Here is a 27,461-nt window from a genome sequence, read left to right as displayed (position 1 = left end):
GGGGAAAGGGCGGGGCAGGGGGCGGGACTATAGGAGATGGGCAGGGACCGCCTGTTCTATAAAAGCCGGAGCCGCGGCCATGGCGAGGCCATTTGCACAGTATCAAGTGTTTCAGTTTCACGCCGTATCTTTCCGGACCTTCCGTGTCCCCGTCATGGCCGCTCTCAGCCAGGACCCGAACTTCCAGAAACTAGTCCAGTGGCACCGCAAGCACGGGTCCGAGCTCAACCTGCGGCGCCTTTTTGAGGCCGACCAGGACCGCTTCAACCGCTTCAGGTGGGCCCAGGACCAGGGGCTTGGGGTGGGTGGCAGGGCGTGGGCACCGGGGCTGGCTGGCCGCGGGTGGGCCCTGTGGCTGCTGCAGGGCGCCTGCAAGATGGGAAGGCTCCCCGCGGGCGTTGGTTCCCCAAGGGTGTGTGGGGAGGGGTCTGTGGGCATGAGTGTGGGGGGGTGCTAATTGATGAGCCCCTCTTGAAGCAGAGGGGGTGGGGGGCGAGAAGGAGCGACCTAGGGGCTCCCCTCCCTGCCTGGAAACTGTGATGAGAGTGGGGACGGAGGGCGCCAGAGCCACCTTCTTTTGCCCTTGACTCCTCCTTGCAGCCGGTACGTGCGGGGAAGCACGCAGGGAAGGAGACTTAACTTGGTGATATGCACACACCGGGAGAGTCGTGCGTGCACAGCGGAAGTGGGGGTGGGGGGAGACACACGCAGTGAAAGAGACTAACCTAGTGCTGTTTACGCTGCAAGAGATGTACGTGCGGAGAGACACGCACTGAAGGGACATTCACACACCGGGAGAGACGTGCACAGACTCACACGCGGTGGGGGTGGGGTAGACAGCCACGAACCGTGATACACACGGGGGAGGGATTATCACAACGGTGATACTGTAGAAACAAATGGCGGGGGGGGGGAGTGAGGAATAATTACTCTGGGGGAGGAGAATCACGTACATCTATGCACAGACATGGGAATTGGGGAGATAATCACGCCCCTACGGGCAGAGAAAATCACACACGGTATGATTTGGAAAGAGAATCAGGAGCAGTGATATACAAGGTGTGGAGACAGTCATGCACAGGGAAGAGAGATGGCCACATAGGCACAGTTATAGGCACATTCCCAGTGACACGCCCCAAGGAGCAAACAGGCTCAACAGTCTTGCTCTGTTTCTGGTTCCTGCCTTACCCACCCAAAGGATGTGCTTAGTCATGATGAGAAGCAGCCTTGTAACCCCCTCCCACCTCTTCCCACTTTTATCCCCTCACTTTAATTCTCTCCCTTTTCATTTTCAGTTTCAAATTCTCCCCCTCCCCCCCCCAGCCCCCAACCATGAGAAGGCTAGAAACATTCCACACTTGGCCATTTGCACCAGAGCTTTCATTCCTTTTATTGGGGGAAGGGGTGTAAAAGGGAGGAGCTATCCCAGATTTCTCTGCCTCATTACCTTTCCTAAGTAGTGTCACAGGGTTCTGATGTGACACAGACCAAAAATCTTGCAAGTGGTCTGATCAAGTCCAGTCAACAAGAATTTATTAAGCGTTTAACTAGGCCCTGGCCCAGTGCTAAGTGCTGGGAATAGAAAGAAAGGGAAAAAATAGTATCTACCCTTAAGGAGCTCACCTTTTAATGAGACAATATGCAAATAGGTACATACTATACATATATATATATGTGTATATATATGTAAATAGGAAACAATAGAAGGAAGGCACTAGAATTAATAAAGGTTGGGAAAGACTTCCTATAGGAGATGGGATTTTAGTTGGGATTTGAACAAAGAAGTCAGAAAGTAGAGATATGGAGGGAGAGCATTCCAAGCATGTAATGCTGGAAGGCCTGGGGCACAGCCAGAAAAAATGCCTGGAGCAGAGAGATGGGAGTGCATTTTTTTTATGAAACAGCAAGGAGGCTAGTGTAGCTGGATTGCAGACTGGTGGGGAGTAAGGTGTAAAAAGATTGGGAAGGTGGGGGGGGGGTTGGTCATGGGATTGGTGGGGGGAGTGTTTAGATTATGAAGGGCTTCAAATGCCAAACAGGATTTTAGCTTTGATATTTGAGTTGTAGGGAGCCACTGGAATTTATTGAGTATGGGGGCATGGTGATATGGTTAGACCTGCATTTTAGAAAATCACTTGGGTAGCTGATTGGAGGATAGATTGGAGTGGGGAAAAACTTGAGGCAGGCAGACCCACCAGCAGGCTATTGCAATAGTCCAAGTGTGAGGTGATCGGGGCCTGTACCAGGGTGGTGGCTGTATCAGAGAAGAGTATATTGGAGAGAGATTGCAAAGGTGAACTCGACAGGCCTTTGCAACAGATTAGACATGGGAGTGAGAAATAGTGAGGAGGAGAGGGTGAAGCCTGTATTGTGAGCATGGCAGATTGAAAAGATGTTTTTGATAGTAAAAGGGAAGTTAGGAGGGGTAAGTTCAGTTTTGGACATGTTGGGTGTAAGATGCCTACTGGATATCCAGTTGGAGATGTCTGAAAGGCAGTTGGAGATGCAAAGACTGGAGATCAGCAGAGAGATTAGGACAGGATAGGTAAATTTGAGAATCATCAGCACAAAGATGATAATTTAACCTACTGGAGCTGATCATATCAGCAAGTAAAGTTAAAGTACTCTAGAGGGAGAAGAGAAGAGGGCTCCAACAGAACCCTGTGGGATACCTCCAGTTGGAGGGAGTGACTTGAATGAGGATCCAGCAAAGGAATCTGAGAAAGAGCAGTTTGATAGGAGAGAGTGGTGTTCTGAAAACCTAGAGAGAAGGGAGCATTAAGAAGAGGGTGATCAACAGTATCAAAAGCTGCCCAGAGGTCAAGAAAAGTGAGGATTGAGAAGAGGCCCCTGGATTTGGCAATTAAGAGATCACTGTAATGTTGGTGGGAGCAATGATGACTTCAGAAGCTGGTTTACAGGAGGTTAAGAAGAAAGTGAGAGGACAGTGGAGGCGCCTGTTATAGATGGCGCACTTGAAGTGTTTAAGCGTGAAGGGCAGTAGCAATCATCAAGAGAGGTTTTTTTCAGAATGGTGGAGACTTGGGCATATTTGTAGGTAGTATGGAAGAAGGCTGGAAGACAGGGAGAGTGGGGCTGACAAAGAGGAGGAGGAGACAGTATAGAATGAGATCTTTTAGAAAGATAGAAGCGTTTTCCTTGGTAAGAAATTGGTCTCCCTCTTCATATAAGATGGGGTGAAAACAGTGGCAGAAGAGATCTGAATGTGAAAGACAGGAGAATAGAGTGAATGGCCCAAATTTTTTCCGCAAATATGAGGCAAGGTTCCTGGCTGAGAGGGTGGGAGGAGGGGGAACCATGGGAAGTTAGAGAGGGGATGTCCCTTTCTTTGTTCATACCATTCCTTATGCCTACGGTATCCTTATTCCTTTGTTGAATTTCTCTGTTGAATTCCTTCCCATTCTTTGAAGACCAGTTCAGATGCTACTTCCTGTTATTTGTCTTACCCCTAATTGATAATATTTCTTTCACACAGCACTTCATTTGGGACTCCTCTCCAATATGCTGTGTATAAGTATTTTTTAGTCATTTTTGTTTGTGTCTCATTCCCATACTAGACGTTAAACTGCATGAGGCAAAGACTTTTTACCTACTCCAGGGAGTAGCCCATTACTAAATGTTTGCTGAATTAAATTGGTACCAGATTGTGGAGGGGCTTCAGTGCCAGGTGAAGGACACAGTATCATATTCTACTCTCTTTTCCCCCAGTCTGATGTACAGGTGACTCTTCTTACCAAGCCCAACTCTTTTAAAATGTGTGCTTGATCCCATCCCCTCTGTCTTCTCCGGAAAACTGCATCCTTAATCATCCTCATTTTAACAAATATTTTTAACCTTTTCACTTTCCTTTCCCACTTCATTCATTCACGCCCATCTCCCTCATCCTTTTCTCTGTTCCTTGAGCATGTCAGTCCATTTCCCATCTTTGTCTCCTCCTTTTCACTGGCTCTATTTCATGCCTGGAATGCATTCCCTCCTCATTTCCAGCACATAAGACTCCCTATCTTCCTTTAAGACAAAGCTCAGCACTGCCGTCTGTATGTGAAACTTCCTAATTCCTCCCTCCCCTCCAGATGCTAGTCCCATCCCTTCCAATGGTCTTGCATTTGACTACTTTGTATTTATTCTCTAACATTTATATATGGATTTATCTTCCTCTTGCTGGGGCTGAATTTAGGAGGACTCATCTTTCTGAGTTTAAATCTGGCTTCAGACACTTAGTAGCACTGTCACCCTGGGCAAGTCACTTAACCTTGTTTGCTTCAGTTCCCTCATCCGTAGAGTGAGCTGGAGAAGGAAAGGGCAAACCAGTCCAGTATCTCTGCCAAGAAAATCCCCAAGTGGGGTCACGAAGAGTTGGAACAACAAAAGTACCATAAGGGCAAGGACCTTATCTTATCTAAATTGCATATCTCCTAATATCTCCAACAAGACTGCACACAGATGCTTCCTAAATATTTGAATGTAAGAGAGAAAGAAGAGATGGGTTGATAATAGTACTAAGGGGTAGAGATTGTTCATATTTACCGGGTGGACGGAGGAAGAAGAATCGATGAAGAAAGAAAAGAGTGGTCAAATAGAATGAGGAGGACAAGAGAAAGCTCCCTGCTATGGAAACTGATGGAGGAGTGTCTAGATTTGGGAGTTGGAGGAGACTAAGTGAAGATGATATCAGCAACAACAAAAGACTTGGATTTGATGATAAAAAGATCAACAGTGACTTTATAGAGGACAGTTTTAGTGGAGTGGAAGGAATACTGACCAGCTTACAAAAAACTGAGAAGTAGGTGATGGAATAGGGTTAGCAGATGTAAACTATCCCTTTTTAGCAGTTTGGCTGTGAAGGGGAAAGAGAAGAGACAGGATCAATTGAAGATTTTTTTTTTAAACTCTAGGAAGATGATAATTTTTTTGTAGGCATTGGGAAAGGAGCCCAAAGAGATGGAGAGATGGAAAATGAAAGAGTGGGTGATCAATAAAGCATACATAGTCTTGGATTGGATAAAGAGCATCACAGAACATCAGGTTCATGTAGGCAAGGAGGGGGTGCTGCCTCATCTTCCTCTAAGAAAAGGAGAACCTATGTCCCTGGCATGGGTACCACTGACACTGGTGGGGACAGGGTTTGGTGACCTGAATTTAAATCTAGGCACACCTTCCACCAGCTGCCTCAAGAAGCTTTGCGTCCACCTGTTCTATTTCAGACTTGGCTGATGAATATTGGCCACAGAAATCCTGTGCCTGCTGAGTGGTTTATTCCTAGGGTCATTCAGCCAATAAGTTAGGTACTATATTCTAAGTGCTAGGGATATAAAGAAAGGCAAAACAGTCTCTTTCTCAGAGCTCACATTCTAATGGAGTGTAGTACCCCATTGCCCATGTGGAGATGATATATGGGAGTAAAGGATTGAAGGTGGGAGAGAGGAAGGTGGGCAGACCATTCTGGAATTGATGAGGATTAAAGACTCCTGTGTGGTCTAGAGGCATCAGAAAGGGGAAGTTTTTAAGAAGGTGGTAGTGAGTCTGTGGAAGGGCAGCTTATAGCAAGGAGTGAGTGCCAGAAGACTGACAGGCTGACTGAACTGCTTAAGGCCAGGGAGAAGGGAGGGGATCCCTGTTCTTGCACCTGTTCCTTTGGTGCAAGTTTCCAACTTGTGAATCATATTTGTGACCTCAGAGTGCAAATTCAATTGAATTTGTCCCCTGGATACAAGTTTCCTGTGGAGGAACAGGCTCCTTTTTATAGCTGTACCTGGTCCCAGGGATGATTTCACTTCTAAAGGTTTGCCTAGGATACCAGGGGTGGCTGGGTAAAGATGAGTGCCTGGAAGGGGCAGAGGGGAAGAGAGTATGAATGCCAGATTAATTTTCACTTTCTTTTGACATGTACCAAGTTTGCACCGATGTTCATTGTGCAATGAGGTTCCTTTTACAACATTGCTCAGAGTTGGATTTATGCCTTAGCAGTCTAATAGCTTTCTGTGTGATTTGGCATCCAATTCTAAGCATTTATCAGATTGTGGGAAGGTGATCTGATGGCTGGTTGACTTCATGGGAATTTACCTTAAGATGCTTATTTTTTGGTAGTTCGCTATATTCATCAGGTACTCAGTCAATATATGTTCTTGGTAGTTTCCTGCGTGACTTTGGCCAGTTTGCTTAACCCCTCTGGGCTTTAGTTTCTTATTCTATAAAATAAAGTGGTTGGACTAAATAACTCTTGAAGTCCCTTTCAGCTCTAAATCTCTGTTCTTTTGGTCCTAATGAGAGGAAAGACATAGTTTGTCAAAGGAAGTGTTCATTGATGATGGAGACATGTTCTACTTATAGTCACTTCACTGTTGGGGGTGGGGTGGGGTGGGGATTGGGTTCCTGAATGTAAGTATAGGCCCCTGTTCCCTTCTGCTGGTTGAGATGGAACCTCATAACAGGTTTCTTTCCATAGCCTGAATCTTGACACCAAAAATGGACACATCCTTGTGGATTATTCCAAGAACCTCATTACAGAAGATGTGATGAAGATGCTTATTGAGCTGGTAATTTCATTTCAAAAGGCTTGGTTTGGGGCAGTGTTGTGCATTATGTTTTGAAGATTAATGATATTAGTTTAGAAACTACCTCTCCAGATACAGATCAGTAACTTTCTATAACAGTCTTAGAGAGTTGCCTGGGGGCAGAGAGGTTGAGTAGATTGTACATTTTTTTGTAAGTAGGATTTGGCTAGGTTTAATCTCTCCTGGCAATGAATCATGGACCCAGAGAGAGTTGCTTATTTCTCCAGACCCCTCAACAGCAGGGTCTTCATCTCCTGTTTCTTTGGTGTTTCTGGGCTCATCATAGGGCTCTGAATCCAGTTGAGATTTTGGGAGAACTCATTTAGTGACAAAGTAACCCATAGATCTAGCAAGGGTGGGCGACCAACTCATGGGAGGACAGGCCTTGGGAACCTACAACAGATTGGTTTGCTTTCTGTCTTCTCAGGCTAAGTCTCGAGGAGTGGAAGATGCTCGGGAGCAAATGTTCAAGGGGACGAAGATTAATTTTACCGAGGTGAGTGTGGTTGTGGGGTGTTGACACCACAGCTCAGGCTGAGGGTTTGAAATTTCCTGCCTGTTGGTAATGACTTGAACCTTCCTGTGCTTTAAAACATTGAGCTTTGTGGTCATTTGGTGTGGATGGTAAGTTTAGGCAGGCAGACACTGTAACAGGTCAGCACAACTGAGTTTGTCCCTGAAGCAGTAGGGAATCTTCCAGGGCCAGTTGTAGGATCATAAAAATGGATGATGGCGTAGAGGAAAGAGCAGCAGCTCTGGCATCAGAGGACTTGATTGATCTCTGGCACCTTTTCCCTGTATGATATTGGGCGAGTTACTTTATCACTTACCTCACCTATAAAATAGATTTGGACTGGGTAGCCTATAAGGTCGCTTCCAGTTCAAATTCTATGTTCCTGTGATAAAGATTTAGATATAGAAGGGCCCTTAAAAAGTTCTCTAGCTCACACACGAAGGAGGAAGCAGAGACTTGGAAGGGGGAGGTGGATTGCTCAGGGTTACAGGAAGTAGTGCAGAACCCAGGGATTTTCATCCAAGTTCTCTTGATTCCTGTTCCTGTGTTCTCCCCTGGCCTTGTGTTGCCTCCCATCCTTTAGGGCATACTTGGTTTTCTGCCCTGTCACTGTGCGGTTTTGCTGAGAGAGGCCCCAGCTGTTAAGTAATGCTCTTAGCAATACCAGTTTGTTAGCAGATGTTTCGACATGCTCATTGCAGGACCTGTTCCATCAAAGACAACTGTTGTTGGTGCAGTAGCCTCTCACCCTCATGGAGTTAGAAGGTTGCCTTCAATAGGTGGCAAAAGACTAGACCTCTTTGTACTGTTACAGGAGATAGTGCCTTTTCTGAAGCCACACCTTAGGAAGCAGAAATGTCTGAACTTCTGCATTTTAGGAGTAGCAAAATGCTGTTTCAGAAGACATAAATTACTATAGTTCCTCCCCTTCACTCCTTTCCCCCATGGAGGTTTTCCTTCTGAACTTAACTGTTAACCCAAGGATCCCCATAAGTTTATTTAGCAAGAAGGAGAATTTTGAATAAACTGGTACAGTGTGCAAAAGTACTGTCTCAGGAGTTAAAGAGTCTGGGTTTTGAACCCTTCCTATATACATGCTACTTGTTTGACTTTGGCAAGTTACTTAGTCTTCTTGAGTCTCAAGTTTCCTCATTTTTAAAATGAGGCCATTGAGGTCCTTTCCAGTTTTAGAGCTATGATCCTATGATCTTTTTTTCCTCACTTAGAATTACGTTGTATTGACAGAATTTCTTTGGGGCTTGGTAATTAAATTCAACAAATCTTTTTTTTGTAAATAGTATTTTATTTTTTCCAATTACATTCATTTTTTATAAGATTTTGAGTTTCAAATTTTTTCTCCCTCCCTCTCTCCCATCCCCCCCATCAAGATGGCAAGCAATCTGTGTATAGGTTTCAGTTTGTAAGAATGCTTAGAGATAAGGTGTGGAATGTTGAGTTTGGGGGACAGGTGGCATTCCCATTTAGCTATAACATAGAGGTTATGAAAGAGGAATGCTATTTTTTAAAGGCAATAAAAGTAGATTGGAGCCCAATTGTGAAATTATGTTTTAAATGCCAGGTGGTGGTATATGTATTTTATTTTAGCAGTTGAGCAGGGGTTTGACATGATCAGACCTGTGGCTTAGGAAGATTATTCTGGCAGCTTCATGGAAGATGGATTGGAATAGGGGAATAATAGAAGCGGAGGGAACAGTTAAGGAGGCTCTTCTTACAAGAGTCTGGTCAAGGGGCAGCTAGGTGGTATCATGGATAGAGCACCGGCCCTGGAGTCAGGAGGACCAGAGTTCAAATCCGGCCTCAGACACTTGCCATCTACTAGTTGTGTGACCTTGGGCAAGTCACTTAACCCTGATTGCCTTGCTTCCCCTCATCAAAAAAAAAAAAGAGTGGTCAACAGGTGATGAAGATCTGAACTGGGATGGTGGTTCGAGGAGCGTGGAGACCCAGGATCCAGGAATGGGCAGGTAGAATTGAGGAAACAGGCAAGAAGATGTTAGCCTCATCCTTTCTGTCTAGTCCTTGGGACTAGCATAAAACCTGGAGCACTTGTGAGTCAGTGTCAGTGGACAGTGACCCCAAGAATAGAACTAAGCTTCCCTTGTAGCTGATTTTTATGAGATCATTTCAGGCCAGTAGAAGGAACAAATTCTCATCCGTCTTCTGGACTGATGATAGTTGTTGATTCACCTAAACAAGGAAGATTTTCTGAGGAGATAGATTTTTGAAGGTTTGGAAGAACTGGAATGATTGAGAGGGGCAGGGGCAGGGGCAGGGGTCGGGGCAAGGTTACTAGAGGACTAGGAAGAGCCACTTCCTGTGCCTTTGTTCCTATTGTTTCTCCTTGCCTAGAATGCCTTTTCTCCCTTTCATCTGTACCTTTAACCTAACCATTCTTTAGTATCCAGCTCAAATGTCACCTCCTCCATTAAGCCTTTCCTGATTATTTCAACTCACACTGTCTGCCCCTTTGATAGAGTCTGCACTAAACCCTTAGTGCCACATTAGGAAACGTTTAAATGATCTGATATTCATTGGTCTTCCCCTTCCCTGCATATCCAGCTCTGAGGTACTGGGGGAAACATATCCCTGCACCTGGGGAACTCAGAGTTTACTTTGTCCCAGCCTGGCCCAGGATGGATATACAAACACTCGCTAAGTTCTTATGAAAGTTGACTGGTAGTGTTACTTTTTAAAGGTGTGTGCAGTAGATGATCTACTTTCTGGTTTCTCTTGTTTGTTTTGACCTGCTTGTTGGGTCATGTAGGCTACGCTTCCTGGAACAGGCTTAATGAGTCCTGGCTCTTCTTACCTGGCTCTTACTTTAGTACTGATTTCAACTTGTGTGACCTGAGGAACCCAGATTTGTATTATAATCAGACTTTGAGATCAGCGATGTGCTTCAGACCATTTTGGATATTGTGTCAAATGTTTCACAACCAGCATCTGCCCTATTTTGACTCTCTTCCTCTTCTCGTAGGACCGGGCTGTGCTCCACGTGGCACTGCGGAATCGCTCCAACACACCCATGCTAGTGGATGGCAAGGACGTGGTACCAGAGGTGAACAAAGTGCTGGAGAAAATGAAGGCATTCTGCCAGGTACCAGCCACACTGGGTGTGTTGCCTGTGTTATCAGGGAAGTGAATGCCTGTGTGCATATGTGTGTGGGGTCTTTCACTTTGAGTGTGTGGGTGTGTGCTATACATGTCTTTGCATTGATGATTGGGGTACGAGGAAGAAGAGATATGATTGTGTGCCTGTCACTGAATATATAGGAAGGGCTGTTACGCATGTTGATGTCTATGTAACAACTGTGTATATATGTATCACATATTAGGTATGCTTGTGAAGTGAGACAATGGGAGAAATGAGGTATTGATTGGATGGTGGACAAGATGCTTTCTTCATTCTCTTTACTTTCTTGGCTTCTCTTCCCAGGATATTCTCTACTTTGCTCTCTGGAGTCTGAGTACAGAGATGACTATGGGACTTGAAGGGTGAGCCTGAGCCCCAGACTCAGGATGGGAAGTTAGCTCTATTGAGACTTCCCTGGGCCATTTGATTGATTGGGGTGTCTGTTTTCAGTGGAGGGACCTTTCAATAAATTCTCTGGAAAGGAGCAGTGCCTCTTGACTACCTGCCTCTCTTGTCCTTTCTTGTTGGTCAGGACCAATTGCTTCCATTTATACGGGTTACTCACATAGATCATCACTTGATGCTTCTTTCTGTGTTGGATGTGGAAACCATTTGAAACTGCTGTTTCCTTTGCTTTTTTATTTAATTTCGAAAGTATCTGGAGGATGTGAGTGTCTGTGACACTGGCTTACTAAATGGATTTTTCTCTTTCCTTTGTTCTCTCCTCTGCTTAGCCTAGCCCTTGGCATTCTTCAGAAAAACACTGACTCCTGTTCTCTGATTTCAATTAGTCTGAGCTTTGAGGCCTGGAAATCCTAAGCTTTAGTTTGTATTCTGGTCAATTGCATTAGCACTGGTTCCTGCTTGAGGCCTAGTCAAGGGCCAAATTGAGAGTGAATGAGCAGAGGGGCAGCATGAGGGAAGGGCCTTGAATTTTTAAGAAATAGAAACCCAGAGGGCCTGTTTAATACTTGCCAGGTGGCCCCACTTTGTTCTTTTTGTAATAATACCAATAATAGTAATAACCGCTAACCTAGCGTTTGCACAGTGCCTTACATATATTATCTCATTTGATCCTTATCCTTTCCCATTGGAAATGGTGGTTTGACGGTGATGTGACCTTTGGCGTTACTGTTAACTCCATCTCTCCTGTCCAGTGTAAGGGAAAGGAAGGGTGGTGGCCCTTGTAGTAGTTGTGGTTCTGGTGACTTGTGTGTAGAGCAGGATGAATGGTTAGAGATACAACATAGGCTGGGGTGAAGAGGATCTCTTTTGGGCCAAAGTCAGCATTAGAACAAAAGCAGGCACTCAGGGACTATTGACATGGGAGTGGTGGTGTGGGGAACATGTGTGGCAGGTTGTTGCTTAAGGGTGAATGGGTCAGCTTAGACTTTTAGTGCTTTTGACCTTTCTAAGACTTAGAGAGTAGATTATATTCAAAAGTAACCTTTAAGATAAATTTATAAATATAAAAACAGAGTGAGTCTGAGTATATGACTAGGTAATATCTCAGTGGTCATTAAAGGATTCACACAAACAGGCTTTTGTGTCATTTTAGTATTGTTCTCTAAAATAATGTTAGCTTTGAATTTTGAGGCATTTGGGTGGATTTGGGGTCAGGAAGATCTGAGTTGAAATTTTGCCTCAGACACCTCCTATCTGTGTGACCCTGGGCAAGTCACTTAACTTCTCTGTACTTTACCTCACTTGCCTCATTTGTAAAAGGTGATAATAATAACACCCATTTGAGAGGAGGTTGTGTTGTTAGGCTCAAATGAGATGACATATATAAAAAGCTTTGTAAACCTTAAAATGCTGTATAAATGTTAGCTATCAGCCATTATTAGTTGTTAGCTATGAGCCATTACACACAGGGAGGTTATGTACAAGACAGCAAGAAAGTAACTTTCCTTTTATGGCAATGTTTTGGAGACTAGTTAAATGGCACCCAAGAACTTTGAGTGAAGGTTCCTCTACTCTGTAGCACTGGAGACCTATTTGAGGGATACCCATGTTCTTGGCTCTGACTGTAGCTGCTGGGACTGGTGATCTTGGGTTGGAAGAAACCATCTCATTCAACCTCCTCATTTAACGTAAAAGAGGGTAAGTGATTTGTCCCAGGTCACAGAGATAGTGAGTCCCAGAGGAAGGATGTGTACTCAAGTCCTCTGGTTTCAGAGCCAATGCGATTTCTGCTCTACCACACTAAATGCATTATTTCTTTAGGAGCGATTGTCTTGTGTGGATGCCAGGCTTGTAATCTGTACCATTGTGGTTTCATCCCACACCCCTTTTACATAGCGATGTGTTTATGAAGTGTGGTTCTGTGTTGTGCTAGTGTAGAAGGAGGGGTGGAAGAAAGGATATAAACATTTGTGTTTTTTTTATTTTAACTTTTTTGCACTTAATGGTATTTTTTTCACTTACATGTAAAGATAGATTTCAACATTCATTTTTGTAAGATTTTGAGTTCCAAATTTTTTCCCTCCCTCCCTTTTCTTCCCCCTCCCCAAGACAACAAGCAATCTGATATAGGCTATACACGTACAATCCTATTAAACATAGGAAATAAAAATTTGTTAAGTGTCTACTATGTTCCAGGCCCTGTGCTTTTACAATTATTATCTCATTTGATCCTTTCAACTCTGGGAGGCTGGTGCTATTATTATCCCCACTTTACAGATAAGGAAACTGAGACAGACAGAGGTTAAATGACTTGCACAGTGTTAACACAGCTAGTAAGTGTCTGAGGTCTGATTTGCTCCATCCATCTCGCTTTAGAAAGTAGTAGAGTGCTAGACTTGGAATCAGAAAGGTATGGTTTCAGATCCTGCCTCAGACTGTTTGAGCCTGGGTAAGTCACAAACTCTGTGCCTCAGTTTCCTCATCTGTAAAATGAGAAAGTTGGACTCAGTGGTTTCTAAGGTCCTTTCTAACTCTAAATCTGATCTCGTGATCTATGCTTTAAGTGACTATGGCCTTTACTGTTTGGGCTGAGATTTCCAGGAAAACGTTTCAATAAAACGAGTGCTGAGAACTCCCAAGAGGCTTGTTAAAAAGTGTGTGTGTGTATGTGTGTGTGTGTATTTGGGCTAAGTTATAGGACAAAATAATTTTGTGACCTTGGTCAGTCATTTACTACGTGTGGCTTAGTGAAAGTTGCCTCCCTTCTCCAGAGCTAGAGGAGGAATGGTTAAGGAGCCGGAACCTCGCAGTATGTGTGCTGGAAACCTGAGCCTGAATGAGCTTGATGTGAGCTTCTTGGTTTGCTTACAGCGTGTCCGTGGTGGAGACTGGAAAGGCTACACTGGGAAGACAATTACAGATGTGATCAACATTGGCATTGGAGGGTCTGACTTGGTAAGTTAGTTCCAGAGGCATTCAAGCCTTCCTTCCCTTCACTGACTCTCTGGTCTAACCTGACCCCTGACCCCTGACCTTGGTGGTTCTATTTTGTAGGGCCCTCTGATGGTGACAGAAGCCCTGAAGCCCTACTCCAAAGGAGGTCCTCGTGTCTGGTTTGTCTCCAATATCGATGGTACACATATTGCCAAGACCCTTGCTGAGCTCAACCCAGAAACCTCCCTCTTCATCATTGCTTCAAAGGTATGGGGGTAGATAGCTGTGCTCTTGAACACTTGAGCATAAAATACTCTGCTGATAAATCTAATTGTGTTTAAGTAGACCAGAAAAGCTCTCTGATCAAAGGAACTCTGCAGTGGATTATTTTGTAAAGTGACAGAATGTTTTGTAAATAAATTGGCTTTTATTTATCTCTCTGCTATAAGACTCTGTAAGTGTTGACTTTTCTCTTATATCTGTCTGGGTAGCCCAGTTATTTCTGAGTGGATTTATCTGCCTTAGAGAGTCTTAGGCAAATTCCCTGGAGCAAGGGACTGGTTTCTTAGAAAGATGGTTTTCATTCTGACCCTTGCCTGTAGGAAGAGCACAAACATGCCTTTTTTCCAGAATGAAATGAGGTTTGCTGCCCAAGCTAGACCCTTTAGCATGGCTGGGCCTTTGTGGGAAGCTCCAAGTCTGAGGCTCAGTGTATGAGGCCATTTGCAGGGGTCCTGTTCTCTGGCTCAGCTGATGGAGTGAGTAATGGGCAGGGCAAGGGCTCTTGGTGTGGGTGGTAGAGGATGAATTTGTCCATGAGCCAGGAGCTGATTGGTTCCTGATGCCACCTCTCTTACCCCATAGTTTGTCAGGTACTTGTTCTCGAAGGGACAGAGAGGCCATTGCTCACTTCTAGAATTCAGACTGATCTTGCTGATGCGGGTTTTGGCTATATTTGAAGGGTCAGTGGTGGGAATTGTCCTGCTTAGAAGACTCTATGGCCTTTGAGTTACCCAGTGAAGCACATTGCTATCTATTTGAGGGGCTATGAGGACAGAGAACAAACCTTTTCTGTTTTATGTCCCAGAGTAACATTTCCAAATGGGCTCCCAATTCTCCTTTCTACTTTTAACTGGTCTCTTTTCTTTTTAAATACCCTCTCTGATGGTTTACCTTCTCCCAGGCTATAGCCATAGACCTATACAGTGACATGCATTGTGGTGTATGGGTGATAGCCATGGACACAGTATATATACTGTTACACGTGTGTGGATACCATGGATAGGGCATTTACCATGGCATGTGTGAGAAGCTGACAGCTGTGGGTATGACATAGATTGTGACACTTGTATGTTATCTGACAGCTTTGTTTTTTGACCTACAGACTTTCACCACCCAGGAGACCATCACCAACGCAGAGACAGCCAAGGAATGGTTCCTTCAGGCAGCAAAGGATGTAAGTGAGGCACATTCTGGATGATGGCTTGATTCCTATGGTCGTTTGACTTGAATAACTACTTGTAAGTCTAGAGTAAATTCTAGAGTCCTCAAAAATTGCTGACATGGAAGTCTCACCCTTGGAAACCATGTATACACCTAGGGAATGTAGACATACTTGTCACTAAATGGGGCCCTGAGGGTCTTCCTGTCATATCTATTTAGGCTTGGGAGGGACAAGGTGGGAATGTGAAAGCTATGGTAGGGGACTTGTAAATACTTGTTGAATTTCATGGAATTCATACTGCCCTGGAGGAAGGGGAGTTAGAAAGAAAGGGATGGAGGAAAGGAAGAAAGGAGAGGTGAAGGAAGGAGATGATTCTGAGGAGATGCTGGGGAAGCACAGGATGGGAAAAGAAACTGAAATGACTATTGGATTAGAGTAGGGGGACTACAGGATCTGTTTGGGATGAGTCCCCTGACAGGCTTCCAAATTTGAAGTCTAAAGAGCAATTAGAATTGGCCCTTCCCCCTTGAGCAGGGGTAGGGAACCTGCAAATCCAAATATTTGTTCTGTGAAGTTTGGATTCAGTCAAAGGGCTGCACTTGAGGACCTAGAGGGCTGCACGAGGCCGCAGGTTCCCCATCCTTGCCCTTGGGTTTAATTAAATTTCAACATTTTCTCATTCCCTGCCTCCTGCTGAGAGTCCTCAGTGGCTGTTGAACAACAGATACTTTTGATATTTAAAAAATACTTTTCACTTTAAACGTCTAAGGTTGTTATTGTGTTGGTCCTTTGTTCTCGAAGAGGACCATGACACCAGGGAAATGATGGCATGACTTGCAGTTGACTTTGATTTGAGTGAGGGCGGGCTGTGCAAGTCACCAGCCCCACTTTCTCCTCTAGGGCCATCTGGGTCCAGTGGCTAGATATTCACCAGGATGACTGAGGTGGCCCAGGATGCAATGGGAGACCCCTGGTCCTTTTAAGCTAAGGCCTTTTCATGTATTCACTTAGAGTGAGGTAACGCCCATTCAGTGAATAGGCCTCTTGAAGTGAGTCAAGGGATGGCCTCTTTAATCAAAAACTCAAAAAAATCAAACTGGGAGGGGAAGACCCTCAGGGTTCCTGGCCAAAAGAGAAACAGTTACTGTGGGGTAAATTATGTAGTATATATTTCCTACAATGTGTCTCTGTGTTGAAAGACCCTGGCCTGAGTGGCTTCGTCCTTGATTTAAAGAGAGGGACCAATTGTGTTTAATCTTCCCAAAATTGTGTTTACATACATGGCTTCATCCTTTCCTCACAACTGGAAGAATAGATGTAGGGCAGCTATTTGTTATCATCATTTTACAAATGGGGATACTGAGGCTCGGGGAGGTGAGTTTCTTTTCCCACAGTCACTGGCAGAACAAGGGACAAGAACTCAGATCTTTTTACCCTCCTCCAGGGTTCTTTCCATTGCGGTGTATCAAAAAGAAGTATTTGAGAAGAACTTAGGAAAATTCTTTTGTTAGCTTTTGTTAATATCTTTGACAACTCTGGGCTGAGAGTCATTCGGATACTGGGGATGGTCTCCCTGAACCAAGCTCTTGTGGCTTGCCAGCAACAATTGTATCAAGTCTTTGGCTCGTGGGTAGGGAATGGGCTTTTGCAAGATTTCACAACAGCTGGTGGTGGAGTTGGGTTATTTTTGGACTCTGCTCCCATCACTGTGGACAAGTTGACTGCATGAGAGATGAAAAAGGGTGGGCCTTGAAGAGGAGATTGTGATCTGGGACTCGGGGTGTTTCAGGTCGTCATGGGAGAACAAGAGTGGGGCAGTGGTTATGGTACTGGATTTGGAGTCTAGAGACTTGGATCCAAGGCCTGGCTCTGCACAGAGCACTAAGTTATGGGATTCTGTGTATCTCATCTCTCAAGGGCTCATTTTCCTTACCTGTAAATCAAGTAGGGTGACGCCCTAAAAATCACAGTTTCCTGGAAGTTTACTGATATTTAATTGCAGGTGCCCTTTGTTAGACTACCTACAGAACCCTGCCACGTCTTCTTTGCAGGGATGTTGGGAAGACATGATGAGATTACAGTTGTAGAAGTGCCCTTTTTTGTGGGGGAAGTGACTTACTTGGGGTCACACAGCTACTAAATGTCTGAGGCTGGATTCGACTTAGGTCCTCCTGACTTCAGAGCTGGTGCTCTATCCACTGCGCCACCTAGCTGCCCTCAAAGTGTCTTTTAATCCCAAAGAGATGTGTATATGGGAATCATTACCACTATTATCTGCCTTCTAGATTTAGCCTAATTTTCTTTTTCTCTCTTCTAGCAATCAGCTGTGGCAAAGCACTTTGTGGCCTTGTCTACCAATGCAGTAAGTATGTTAATTTACACAGCATTTATGTGTTTGCCTTGGTCTTAAACTTCCCTGACTTGAGATTCACACCTGCTGTCTGAGAGGGTGAACTTTCAAGGTGTCTTCTCCTCCTGGAGTTGTGAACCATGTCCAAAGATGGATCCTGAAGTGCCGCCACTTAGGGACCATTTGAACTAAACCCTTAATACTAAGTTATGTAATGTTAGAGCTGAGGGACCTTAGAAACTGGGGTTCAACCCCCTTATTTTACAGATGGGAAACTAAGACCCAGAGAGAGCACGTGACACGCTCAAGTTTGTACTTTGGAGTCAGTGGCAAAGCTTGGACTTGAATTTCTTACCATTAGTCTAAGGCTCTTCCATTTATACTGTGCTCCTCCTTTCTGTTTTTCCCATGTGGTCATGGGGTCTTTATTGTTTAATTCCGAGAATATAAAAGTGTTCTCTGAGAGATATATTATTATGGATAGACAACTGTCCTCAGGGTTGTGCAAGGCCTAGTTTGAGTTCTGCCTTGGACAGTGTTTATGACTCTGGGCATGTCCATTCACCTCTTAGTGCCTCAGGCAATTCCTTGAGACTATGGTATCAGAGTTTCCTCACTGGGATTTCTCTAATCCAATAAAATGACAGGTTTAATGGGGTGGAGAGTTTGCTCTTGAGGAATTTAAACTGTAAACAGAAGTGGACAGAAATGAGAAATACAGTTCCCAAGAAGTTATATCTTCCTTGTGTCTTTCCTCCCTATCCCAGGAGTTCTGATAAGTGCCTCACACCCATAAAGGAAAAGCACCATTGAGCAGTTTTTAACTTGGTAATAACTCTCTGACCTCTGTCTTCCTCACCACTTCCATGTTGATATGGCACAATACTTTGCAAAGTGTTTCACAGCCACTTGAACCCACAAAATGTTGAGAAAAGTGATAGTATCCTCAGTTTATAGAGGAGGAAATTTGAGCTGCTCTTCTGACTCTTCAGCTTCGGCTCTTTCTTCCATATTACACTGCTTCTGGGAGACAGTTTTGCCATATACCATTGGCCAAGCTGGTGGTGGATGATGGTGGCAGTGGGAGAATTTCTGATTGTTTTTCTTCTGTTCTCTCTATTTTCCCATTTTGTGACTTTCAGACTTTCTCCTTCTCTGTTTTGGCACAAGCCTTTACTTTTCTGGGCTGAATGTGGGGGGTGGGGTGGCAAGCCCTAGGATCACAATTACCTGGAAGTTTAATAATTTTTAATTTCAGGTGCCCTTTGGCAAATGACCTATCTCAAGGGAGCTCATGGGTATATATGTGTTTCTGCATGGAGTAATTGTTGATCACATGTTTGATTTTTTTTTTTCTCACACTATTTAGCCGAAAGTTCAAGATTTTGGAATCGACACTCAAAATATGTTTGAATTCTGGGATGTAAGTAAAACTTTCTCTGTGCTCTATGCCATCTCTTGCAGTTTCTCAGCTACTGTAAGTCACTGGATTTTAAGCAGTCACTAGTGGAGGGAGGAGTGAGACATGTGCATGAAGTAGGTTTTGGAAGCCATTCTTTTCACTAATATTTATTAAATATTATTCCTTTATGTAGAGAGAGCACTGTTCTAGACATTGGAAAAGATATGGTTTAGGCTCATGGGATCATAACTCTGGGGCTGAGATGGCCTTGAGAAGCCATCTGGGCCAAGCCTGTCATTTTATAGAGAGCAGACTGAGGCCCAGAGAGTGGAAGTGAGCTGCCTAGTGTCACACAAGTGGTTAAACAGCAAAGCCTGGACTCCGGCTCCTTTGATTCTAAGTTGAGTGCTTTTTCCATTGTGCTCTATGGTCCCTGGGTAAGACTGCCCATGTCTTTATGGTGCTTATAGTTAGTTCACTAGGGGAATCAGGAACCACTACAGCAGAATAACATGGAAAGAGTGGACTGACTCTGGGGCTGGAGGTCCTTGCTTCAGCTTCCATCTCTTCAGTATTACTACCTGTGTGAACTTGGTCAAATCACTTAACTTTATTCTTTCAGCCTCAACTGTTTCAGGTTAGACCAGGCGATGTCTGAGGTCCAATTTCAGTTCTCTAGATCAATAAATCAGTGAGCATTTAATAAGTGCCTACCGTGTGCCAGGCACTGTGTTAGGCACTGGGAGGATAGATACAAAACTGAAACATTCCCTGCTCTCAAGGAGCTTAGACTGCAATGGAGAGACAACATGCATATGTATGTTGATGTTTGTGTGTGTGTATGTGTATGTACATAGGCATATGAAACACATACAGAACAGATACAAGGGGCAGGCACTAGCAGCTAGAGGTGACCAGGAAAGGCCTCATTAGCTTGAACTGAATCCTGAATGAAATTAGGAATTCAGAGAGGGGAGGGTAAGAAGGGAGAGCTTTCTAGGTCTGGGGGAACAGCATGTGCAGAGGCACAAAGAAGAGATGAAATGTTCTGTTTGAGAAAAAGCAAGATGGCCAATATGACTGGACTGTAGAGTTTGTGAAGAGTAGTGTGTGTCATAAGGCTGGAAACACAGAATGGAACCAAGTTGTAAAAAGCTTTAAGTGCCAAACATAGGATGTGATATTTTAACTTAGAGGTGGCAGAGAGCCGCCTCTAAGGAGAGTAACATGGTCAGCCCTCTGCTTAAGAAAAATCACTTTGCCAGCTGGGTGGAGGATGGATTGGAGTGGGGCATGATTTGAGCCTGGGAACTCAATTACAAGGTGACCGTAATACCAGGTGAAAGGTGATGAGGGTTTGAACTAGGGTGGTGGCCTTGGTGGCCTATAGGAGAAAAGGAAGTGTGTTGAAGACATATTGTGAAGGTAGAAATGACAAAATTTGGCAGCTGGAGTATGGTGAGTGAAAATGAGGATTCAGGGATGACACTGAGGTTGTGAACCTGAGTGATTGGGAGGATGGGCAGAGATTGGGAAGTTTGGAAGAGTGAGGAGTTTTGGGAGGAAAACATGTTTTGGACATGTTAAGTTTGAGATTGCTTGAGCATATCCAGACATTTGAAATGACAGCTGGTGAAGTGGGATTGCAGCTCAGAGAGAGACTAGACCTTATATAGAGAGGATAATTGAAACCAGGGAGCTGATGGGATCTCATGAGGTCACCAAGTGAGAGAGCGTAGCTAGGCAAGAGAAGAAAGCCTGGGAACAAAGCTTTGGGTGGGGTATACCCATCGTTGGTAGGCATGATATGGATGAATATGCAGCCAAGAAATCTGAGAAGGGTCCATCAGAAGGAGAATTGAGAGGGAGCAAGGCAGCAAGAAAGGAACCAGCTGATGGGGAGAGATCAGAGATGGAGGGGGAATGAGAGTGGAGGTAACTGGAGAAACATGGGGGAATGGGATCTATGATAAGTGCATTAGAAAGGGGCCAACAAAATCTGTGTGACATTCAAGGGGAAGGTATCATTCTCAACGGTGGGGAGGAGGAAATCCTTATGGTGATTTGTCAGTGTGAAAGTACAGGCTAGAGAAGGTTCCTTACTCTAAGACCAGCAAATTGGGGTAGCATTTGAAGACCCAGAAATGCAGAAAGCTGCCAAAGGCCTTTTGTAAAAGGTCAGAAGTCAAAACTTGCCCTGGAGCCACTAGTGGCAGCTGCCATGTAATTAGAGCTCCTCCTCTACTTGCTTCCTATCACTATCCCCTTGCTGGGAGCAAGAACTGTCTCAGTTATTCTCAGCACTGACATTTCTTTTCAGGTTGTGTGAGCCTCAGAGTGGAAAGGTCAGCAGGGGGAAAGGCTTGGACCAAGGGCTGGAGTGGCTTTGAGCAGACAGACCTTGGTTGATTGTGCCCACATTTGGATGCGAAGCCATAGGACTGGCCAGTGCTTCAGTTTATCTGAGATTGGCTTGGCATTGGGCCCGAGGCCTCAAATGGCTCAAAAGAACAAGAGTGGAATTGGCTGCTGGAGCCTTACCTGCCTTGCCACTCACTGCCCTGAAGCAACATACTTTGTTCATATCTGCAAGATTATTCTGCATTTCAGTCGTTCTTACTGAATTCTCTGCTTGTTCCCTGTACATGTGACTTTGGGGAGGCATTTACAGGCACTCTTTGGTGAAGCTTTGGTGGCTTTATTGGGGCTAGTTTGTAAGCATTGTCTGGAACTGGTCTGATAAAGAATAGAGCCTAAGTAGAGTGCAGTCATGGCCTTTTGGTTCCATCCCTGAGAGACTCATCCAGGGATGTTCATATTCTATTTGATGCTGTCCCAAGATGGGAAAGATGGCAGATAACTTGCTTCCAGATCTGATACACAGAGAGTAACTTGCCTGTAGGTTCCTACAAAGTATGTGCCCTTCAGAAGGCTAGTGATTTTGGATATAGTCCGCAATACCTCACATTTTCTGTAGTCTTTTAAGGTGGACAAAAGGCTTTCCTCACAATAGTCCTTAGGATGTAAGATGCAAGTATTTGTAATCTCCATTTTACAGATGAGGAATCTAAGGCACAGAAAGATTAATACAGCTGGCAAGTAGTTGAACTGGCACTTAAAAACCTCAATTTTTAAGTTTTAAGTCCTTATTTCCTTGTGCAGAGTATGTTCAATATTCTCTAGAAAAGATAGATAAGACCCCCTCCCAGAGGCATAGAAGATGAGGTTTCTTTGTCCTGGTTTTTTGCTAACATTGCTCCTGTTTTTCCTAGTGGGTTGGTGGACGTTACTCGTTGTGGTCAGCTATTGGCCTCTCCATCGCCCTGCATGTTGGTATGTATTGAGTCTGGAGCAAGCCTCTGGCATTCTGTCTAGCCCCATGGTTAGGATGGTCATGGTATTCCTGTTTTGGGCCTGGATTGTTTGTTTTTTTTTTTTTCCCACATAGTGTGCGAAACTTCCTGACTTTATGGTCAGGAGCTCTAGCTTCCCATGATATGTGCTAGACTTGAACACTATAGCCCAAGTAATAATATTGCTTGTCACCCTGTACAGTTCCTCATTTAAAATGCTTTTAAGTATCCTTTTGCTGCTGAGTTCGATTGGCAAGGGGAGTGTTCTCTGGATGGGGGGGGTGGGGCAGTTATTTACCAATGTTGCTTGGATATTCCTGGGTTGCTTTTATCCTAAGAATCCAAAGAGAGGCATTTCCCCCTTTGGTTCAGTCTGGCCACCTTTCATAATGCCAAGAGTTCAAATGTATCCCCAAGGCTGGAGAGTAACTCAGAATGAACTATTTCTTAGAAGCCTAAAGCTTTGATCTCCTGGGAGGGATAAAAGCCAGGACCCTCTTCTTGCTTCTTGGGAGAGATGGGGAGGCAGGAACACTCCTTGCTTAGGAAGTTTTTGTGTCTTAGGTTTTGATAACTTTGAGCAGCTGTTGTCGGGGGCTCACTGGATGGTAAGTGGCCTTGGTGACATTTGCACCATTCATGCTCTTATCCAAAGTGGGTATTTTATGATGAGTGGGAGAGTTCTAATAGCCTCCAGCCTGATCTCCCTTCCCTAAATGGCCATAGGCTGCTTTTACTAAGGTCACAGGCTTTGTTCCTAAGACCAGCCCAACCGGGCCATTTTATGTTTCCCCATATATTTGCAGTTGATTGGCTTGTTGACTAAATGGACTGTGAGCCCTATTCTTCATTGTCTTGCCAAAGGAAGGGGAGGAACTAAGTGACAGTGGGGAGGTCATCCTTGTTTTGGGGGGAGACAGGGTAAGAGATCATGTTTTTTTGTCTTCTGTCTTACCTCTTATTAAAGGACAATCACTTCCTCACCACCCCACTGGAGAAGAATGCCCCTGTGCTGCTTGCCATGCTAGGCATCTGGTACATTAACTGTTTCGGGTGTGAGACTCAGGCCCTGCTGCCCTATGACCAGTATATGCACCGCTTTGCTGCCTACTTCCAGCAGGTACAGAGATTGATTGCCCTGTACTTCACCATGTCTGTCTCATGAGTTCACAGGCGAGTGTCACCTCTTGCAGGGAAAAATGGGTAAGCCTAGCCTAAGGGTGAGGACAGATAGCTTGAGGTTTTTTTCCTACCCAACTTTCTTCCATCCTGTCCTTTGGGGACTTTTTGCTATCACCAGAAGGGGAAATTTCTCATCCAGAGGTGACCCTCCAGGTGCTGCATTTTCCTCCTTTCTACAGGAGCTATGCTCACTCTTTCTACCAGGTGAGCTCTGTTCCTGGTGACAGTGATCCCTAAATTCTGTCAGCAGAAGTGCTGCTATTGTTTAGTTGGGATTTTGAGGGCGAGACTGGTGGCTCAATTCAGTTTTTCCCCATTGCTGGGAACATAGTTCAAAGCCAGGCCTGTGTTCTTATAGACAGTAGAGGTTCAGGGTGCGTGTGCATGTGCATGTGTGCATGCGTGTGTGTGTGTGTGTGTGCCTATACATAGATGCATATACACATATATGCATTTATGAGGCTAATGGGAGATGTGTTGTTATTTTGGTGTGAGTTATGTGAAGTCTTCATTAGCCTGGCTTTGGAGATGGCCATAGCTTCAGTGGGGGCTGAGCATAGCTGGGGAGTCAAAGTTTTTTTCTTACTTTCTGTTATAGGGTGACATGGAGTCTAATGGGAAGTACATCACCAAGTCAGGAGCCCGGGTTGACTACAGTACAGGCCCCATTGTTTGGGGAGAGCCAGGGACCAATGGACAACATGCTTTCTACCAGCTTATTCACCAGGGTATGGGACATTTGGGGGGCTCTGTTGCAAGGCTAGGTGTTGGTAGAACTGAGATTGCAGATGGGCCAGGGCTTGGGGGGCCTTCTGCTTATAGGTAGAAAGTTGCAAAGAGGCACATTTAGGCTTAATGTGTGGAAAACTTTATAGCAGTAAGTTGTCCCAAAGAGTCATTGTCCAGCTCAGGATTTTTCAGTGGCTCCCTTTTGTTTCTAGAAAAAGGTATTTACTCCTGGCGTTAAAGCCCTTCATACAAATTCTCACTCCAGCCTTGCCTTCTAGACTGGTTTCATATCTCTCCTCACCCAGTCCATATTCTGGTCATCCTTGCCTCCTTCTCTGTTTGTTACCTATATTTGGCACTCCTTTTCCTCATGGTGTGCCTTTGCACAAGCTCTCTGTTCCTCTATGCCTAGAATGTTCTCTCTCTTTACCTTTGCTTCTTGGCATCCCTAGATCCTTTCAAGACTCTACTCATGTTCCACTTCCCCATGAAGTCTTTTCCTGCTCTCCTTCCCTCCCCCCCACCTTGAAATTACTTTGTATTTAACCTGTTTGTGTACTTGTATTTGTTTTCTCCCTCTGGGGTGATGGTAACGTAATATTCTGGAGGCTAGAGATTGCCCAGCATCCGAAATATTGTAGGCACTTTATAAATACTTGCCGAACTGAAAGTAGAAACGGTTAGGAGATATAGTGGGCTCCCTCCCACTGCAGCTCTTCAAGCAAAGCTGGGATAACCACTTGGCAGGGATCAGGTGGAGGGGGGTGTCATTTAGATCCTCTGAGATCTGTGGTTCTTGGCTTTCTTTTTATGTTTTGGAGGAAGAGAATGTTCCTCCTTTGGGGTAGAGTATGGGGAACTGAACTGTGCCACATCCTTTCTCTCTAGGTACTCGGATGATTCCTTGCGACTTTCTCATCCCTGTTCAGACACAGAATCCAATCCGGAATGGCCTTCATCACAAGGTATGGTGCACCAAAGCAAACCCACACCCAGCGGAGCTCAACAGGCCCAAATTGGTTTGGGGAGATGGGAAGCTATCTCCTAATAACATTTCGAGTCCCTCCTGTTCCAGTGTGTACATTTCCTACGCTCTTGGGGAGGAGGTTGCAATGTTGGCTCCATTGCTCCTTCCCCCAGATTCTTCTAGCCAACTTCCTAGCCCAGACCGAGGCCCTGATGAAAGGAAAGACAGCAGAGGAGGCACGCAAGGAGCTGGAGGCTGCTGGCAAGAGTGGTGATGCCCTGAAGAAGCTGCTGCCTCATAAGGTTTGGGGGCTGAGGGGCTGGTAGAATGGGCTTTGGAAATGAGACCAGTCTGGGTTATATCAGGGCTAACGTTGCAGTCTGCACCCCTGACTGAGACCTCATCCCTTAAGTGGGGAGGCTCTTTTCTCTCACCATCAGTGTAGCCTTGGTGATCACTGTCTGGGTCCCTAGCTGACCACTTGTCCAAACAGGCTATGGCTTAGCACTGCTTTTTTCATGGTAGCTGCAGGGGTTTTGTTACTCAAAGATTCATAGGTGGGTTAAACTAGTGATGCTGCTCTTATGGCTTTGGGTTACTATGAACATCTCTGGGTCAGAGCCAGGATCAGAGTCTGAGCATCAGATTTTTAACTTTGTTCTTTTCCTTGGATGTTTTAGAATTCATCAGTGTTGTTTTTTTTTCCCCTCTAAAGGTCTTTGAGGGAAATCGTCCTACTAATTCCATTGTCTTCACGAAGCTCACCCCTTTCATTCTTGGAGCCTTGATTGGTAAGGAAAGGGGCATGTGACCTTGGGCTGCTTGGGACTGGCCCATAATCTAACTCTCTGCTCTTTCCACAGCAATGTATGAGCACAAGATCTTTGTTCAGGGTGTTGTCTGGGATGTCAACAGTTATGATCAGTGGGGGTGAGTATCTGTGGGTGTTTTCTGGCCTGCAAAGTGGTGGGATATGTGTTCAGGGGGCCATGACAGGATTTATTCATTGTACTTACTGGGTTGTCATTCCCAATACTTATTGGGTGGTCATTCTTTGTCACGATATCATTTTGAGAAATTCTTTTGTGTCTTTCAATCTAGCTTTTATAGGAAATAGGAAATTTCCTTCTATTTAAAATAACATTCTCCAGCTGATAGTGGGAACTAGGAATGATGTCCAACATCATCCTCCTATACCTATCTCCCCTTTACCCCAAGTGAGGGGCAGGGCCAGAGATTTCATTGGTTGCAGGGTTTCTGTGATGGGTGGGACTTCATTACCTCTTTGTCAGGGTTGATATTTTTGAACAAAAATATCTTTCTACTTCTACCTCAATGTTTGGTCTACAGAGTGGAATTGGGAAAACAATTGGCCAAGAAAATTGAGCCTGAGTTGGATTCTGATGCACCTGTGACCTCTCATGATGCCTCCACCAATGGGCTGATCAGCTTTATCAAGCAGCACCGGGCCTAAGTCCTGAAGCAGATGCCTGTTCTTTCTGTGACCCAGTCTATTGCATTGTGATCTGATCTGTGTTGTAGTGACTACTTGGTTCCTTCCTGCCCTGTCACAAAGAGATCCACTTGTCATCCCTTAAGGCAGGCTCCTTCTTCCTTGTCAGGAAAACAAATCCCACCCCATGAGGCCTGTTCAGTCTGGTGGGTTTTTAGTCTTTTGGTCCTCAATGTCACATGCAAGCTCACATTATCCTTCCTTTGCACTGATACAGGCATTCAGCCTTTCCACAACTTTCAGGGCTGATCTGAAAAAATAAAGATGGCTGGCAAGACTGGTTGTTTTCTCGCTTGGGGGTGGTGGCATCACATTCTTCTTTTTTCAGTTGTTCTAGTCCCACAAAGATCAACAGCTGGTGCATTTTGTTGAATCATTCTGCCAAGGCAGACAGAGCTATTACTAATTCCTGTGGCTCTCATCCTTTCCTTTGTCCCAGTTGTGTTATTTACCCCAGGGATCATTCTTGGTCCCCTTGACCTCTGCCATTGCTTCTGCCTGAGGAAAAGATATTTATATTTATTGCGTTGGCTTCTACTTCCATAATGTAAAGTCAAAAAGTATATAAATTCTGGGTCCAGCATTACCCCAGCTACTGGGAGATCAAAGACAAAAACATTCTTTGGTGGGGGTTGGGGATGGGAGGCTGGTAGAAGGACAGAAATTTATTCAGAGTAATAGTGGGGTGGTGGTGGTGGAAAGCCGTAACTGGTCAAATCAGTTGAGGCGTCTTATAGACGAGCAGGCTCGAGCTCAGTTTAAATCACTCAGCATTTATGTGCCTACCATATGCTAGTTGATAGGTTCTCTGTCCTTGAGAAACCGAACATTTTATAGGAAGTAGGAAATTCAGAGAGGGTACAATGAGGTACAAAAGCCTTGGGAGGACAGTTCTTGTAAAGGCACAGAGGGCAGGTGACTGGAATTCAACCTGAGTGA

The 27,461-nt window shown here is 44.8% G+C and overlaps 1 protein-coding gene across 1 annotated transcript; it reads left to right on the top strand.

Moving 5' to 3' along the window:
* Positions 1–26,799, top strand: GPI (glucose-6-phosphate isomerase). The gene is made up of 18 exons (XM_036750753.1): positions 1–276; positions 6,467–6,557; positions 7,003–7,071; positions 10,088–10,207; positions 13,520–13,603; positions 13,703–13,849; positions 14,967–15,038; positions 17,344–17,388; positions 18,746–18,799; positions 22,051–22,111; positions 22,696–22,739; positions 23,099–23,251; positions 23,912–24,041; positions 24,931–25,007; positions 25,183–25,311; positions 25,725–25,800; positions 25,873–25,939; positions 26,360–26,799. The coding sequence occupies exons 1-18, from the start codon at positions 80–82 to the stop codon at positions 26,481–26,483; spliced, it is 1,740 nt and encodes a 579-aa protein (XP_036606648.1). The 5' UTR covers positions 1–79; the 3' UTR covers positions 26,484–26,799.
* Positions 26,800–27,461: the final 662 nt, after the last annotated feature.

The sequence above is a fragment of the Trichosurus vulpecula genome, chromosome 3 (assembly GCF_011100635.1).
Source record: "Trichosurus vulpecula isolate mTriVul1 chromosome 3, mTriVul1.pri, whole genome shotgun sequence".
Taxonomy (NCBI): Eukaryota; Metazoa; Chordata; class Mammalia; order Diprotodontia; family Phalangeridae; genus Trichosurus; species Trichosurus vulpecula.
This window is presented reverse-complemented; position numbering and strand designations above follow the sequence as displayed.

Coding starts and splice junctions, on each gene's coding strand:
- GPI (XM_036750753.1), top strand. CDS start 80: ATGGCGAGGCCATTTGCACAGTATCAAGTGTTTCAGTTTCACGCCGTA. Junction 13,604..13,702: donor GCATTGGAGGGTCTGACTTG/GTAAGTTAGTTC, acceptor TCTATTTTGTAG/GGCCCTCTGATGGTGACAGA. Junction 25,801..25,872: donor CATTCTTGGAGCCTTGATTG/GTAAGGAAAGGG, acceptor CTCTTTCCACAG/CAATGTATGAGCACAAGATC.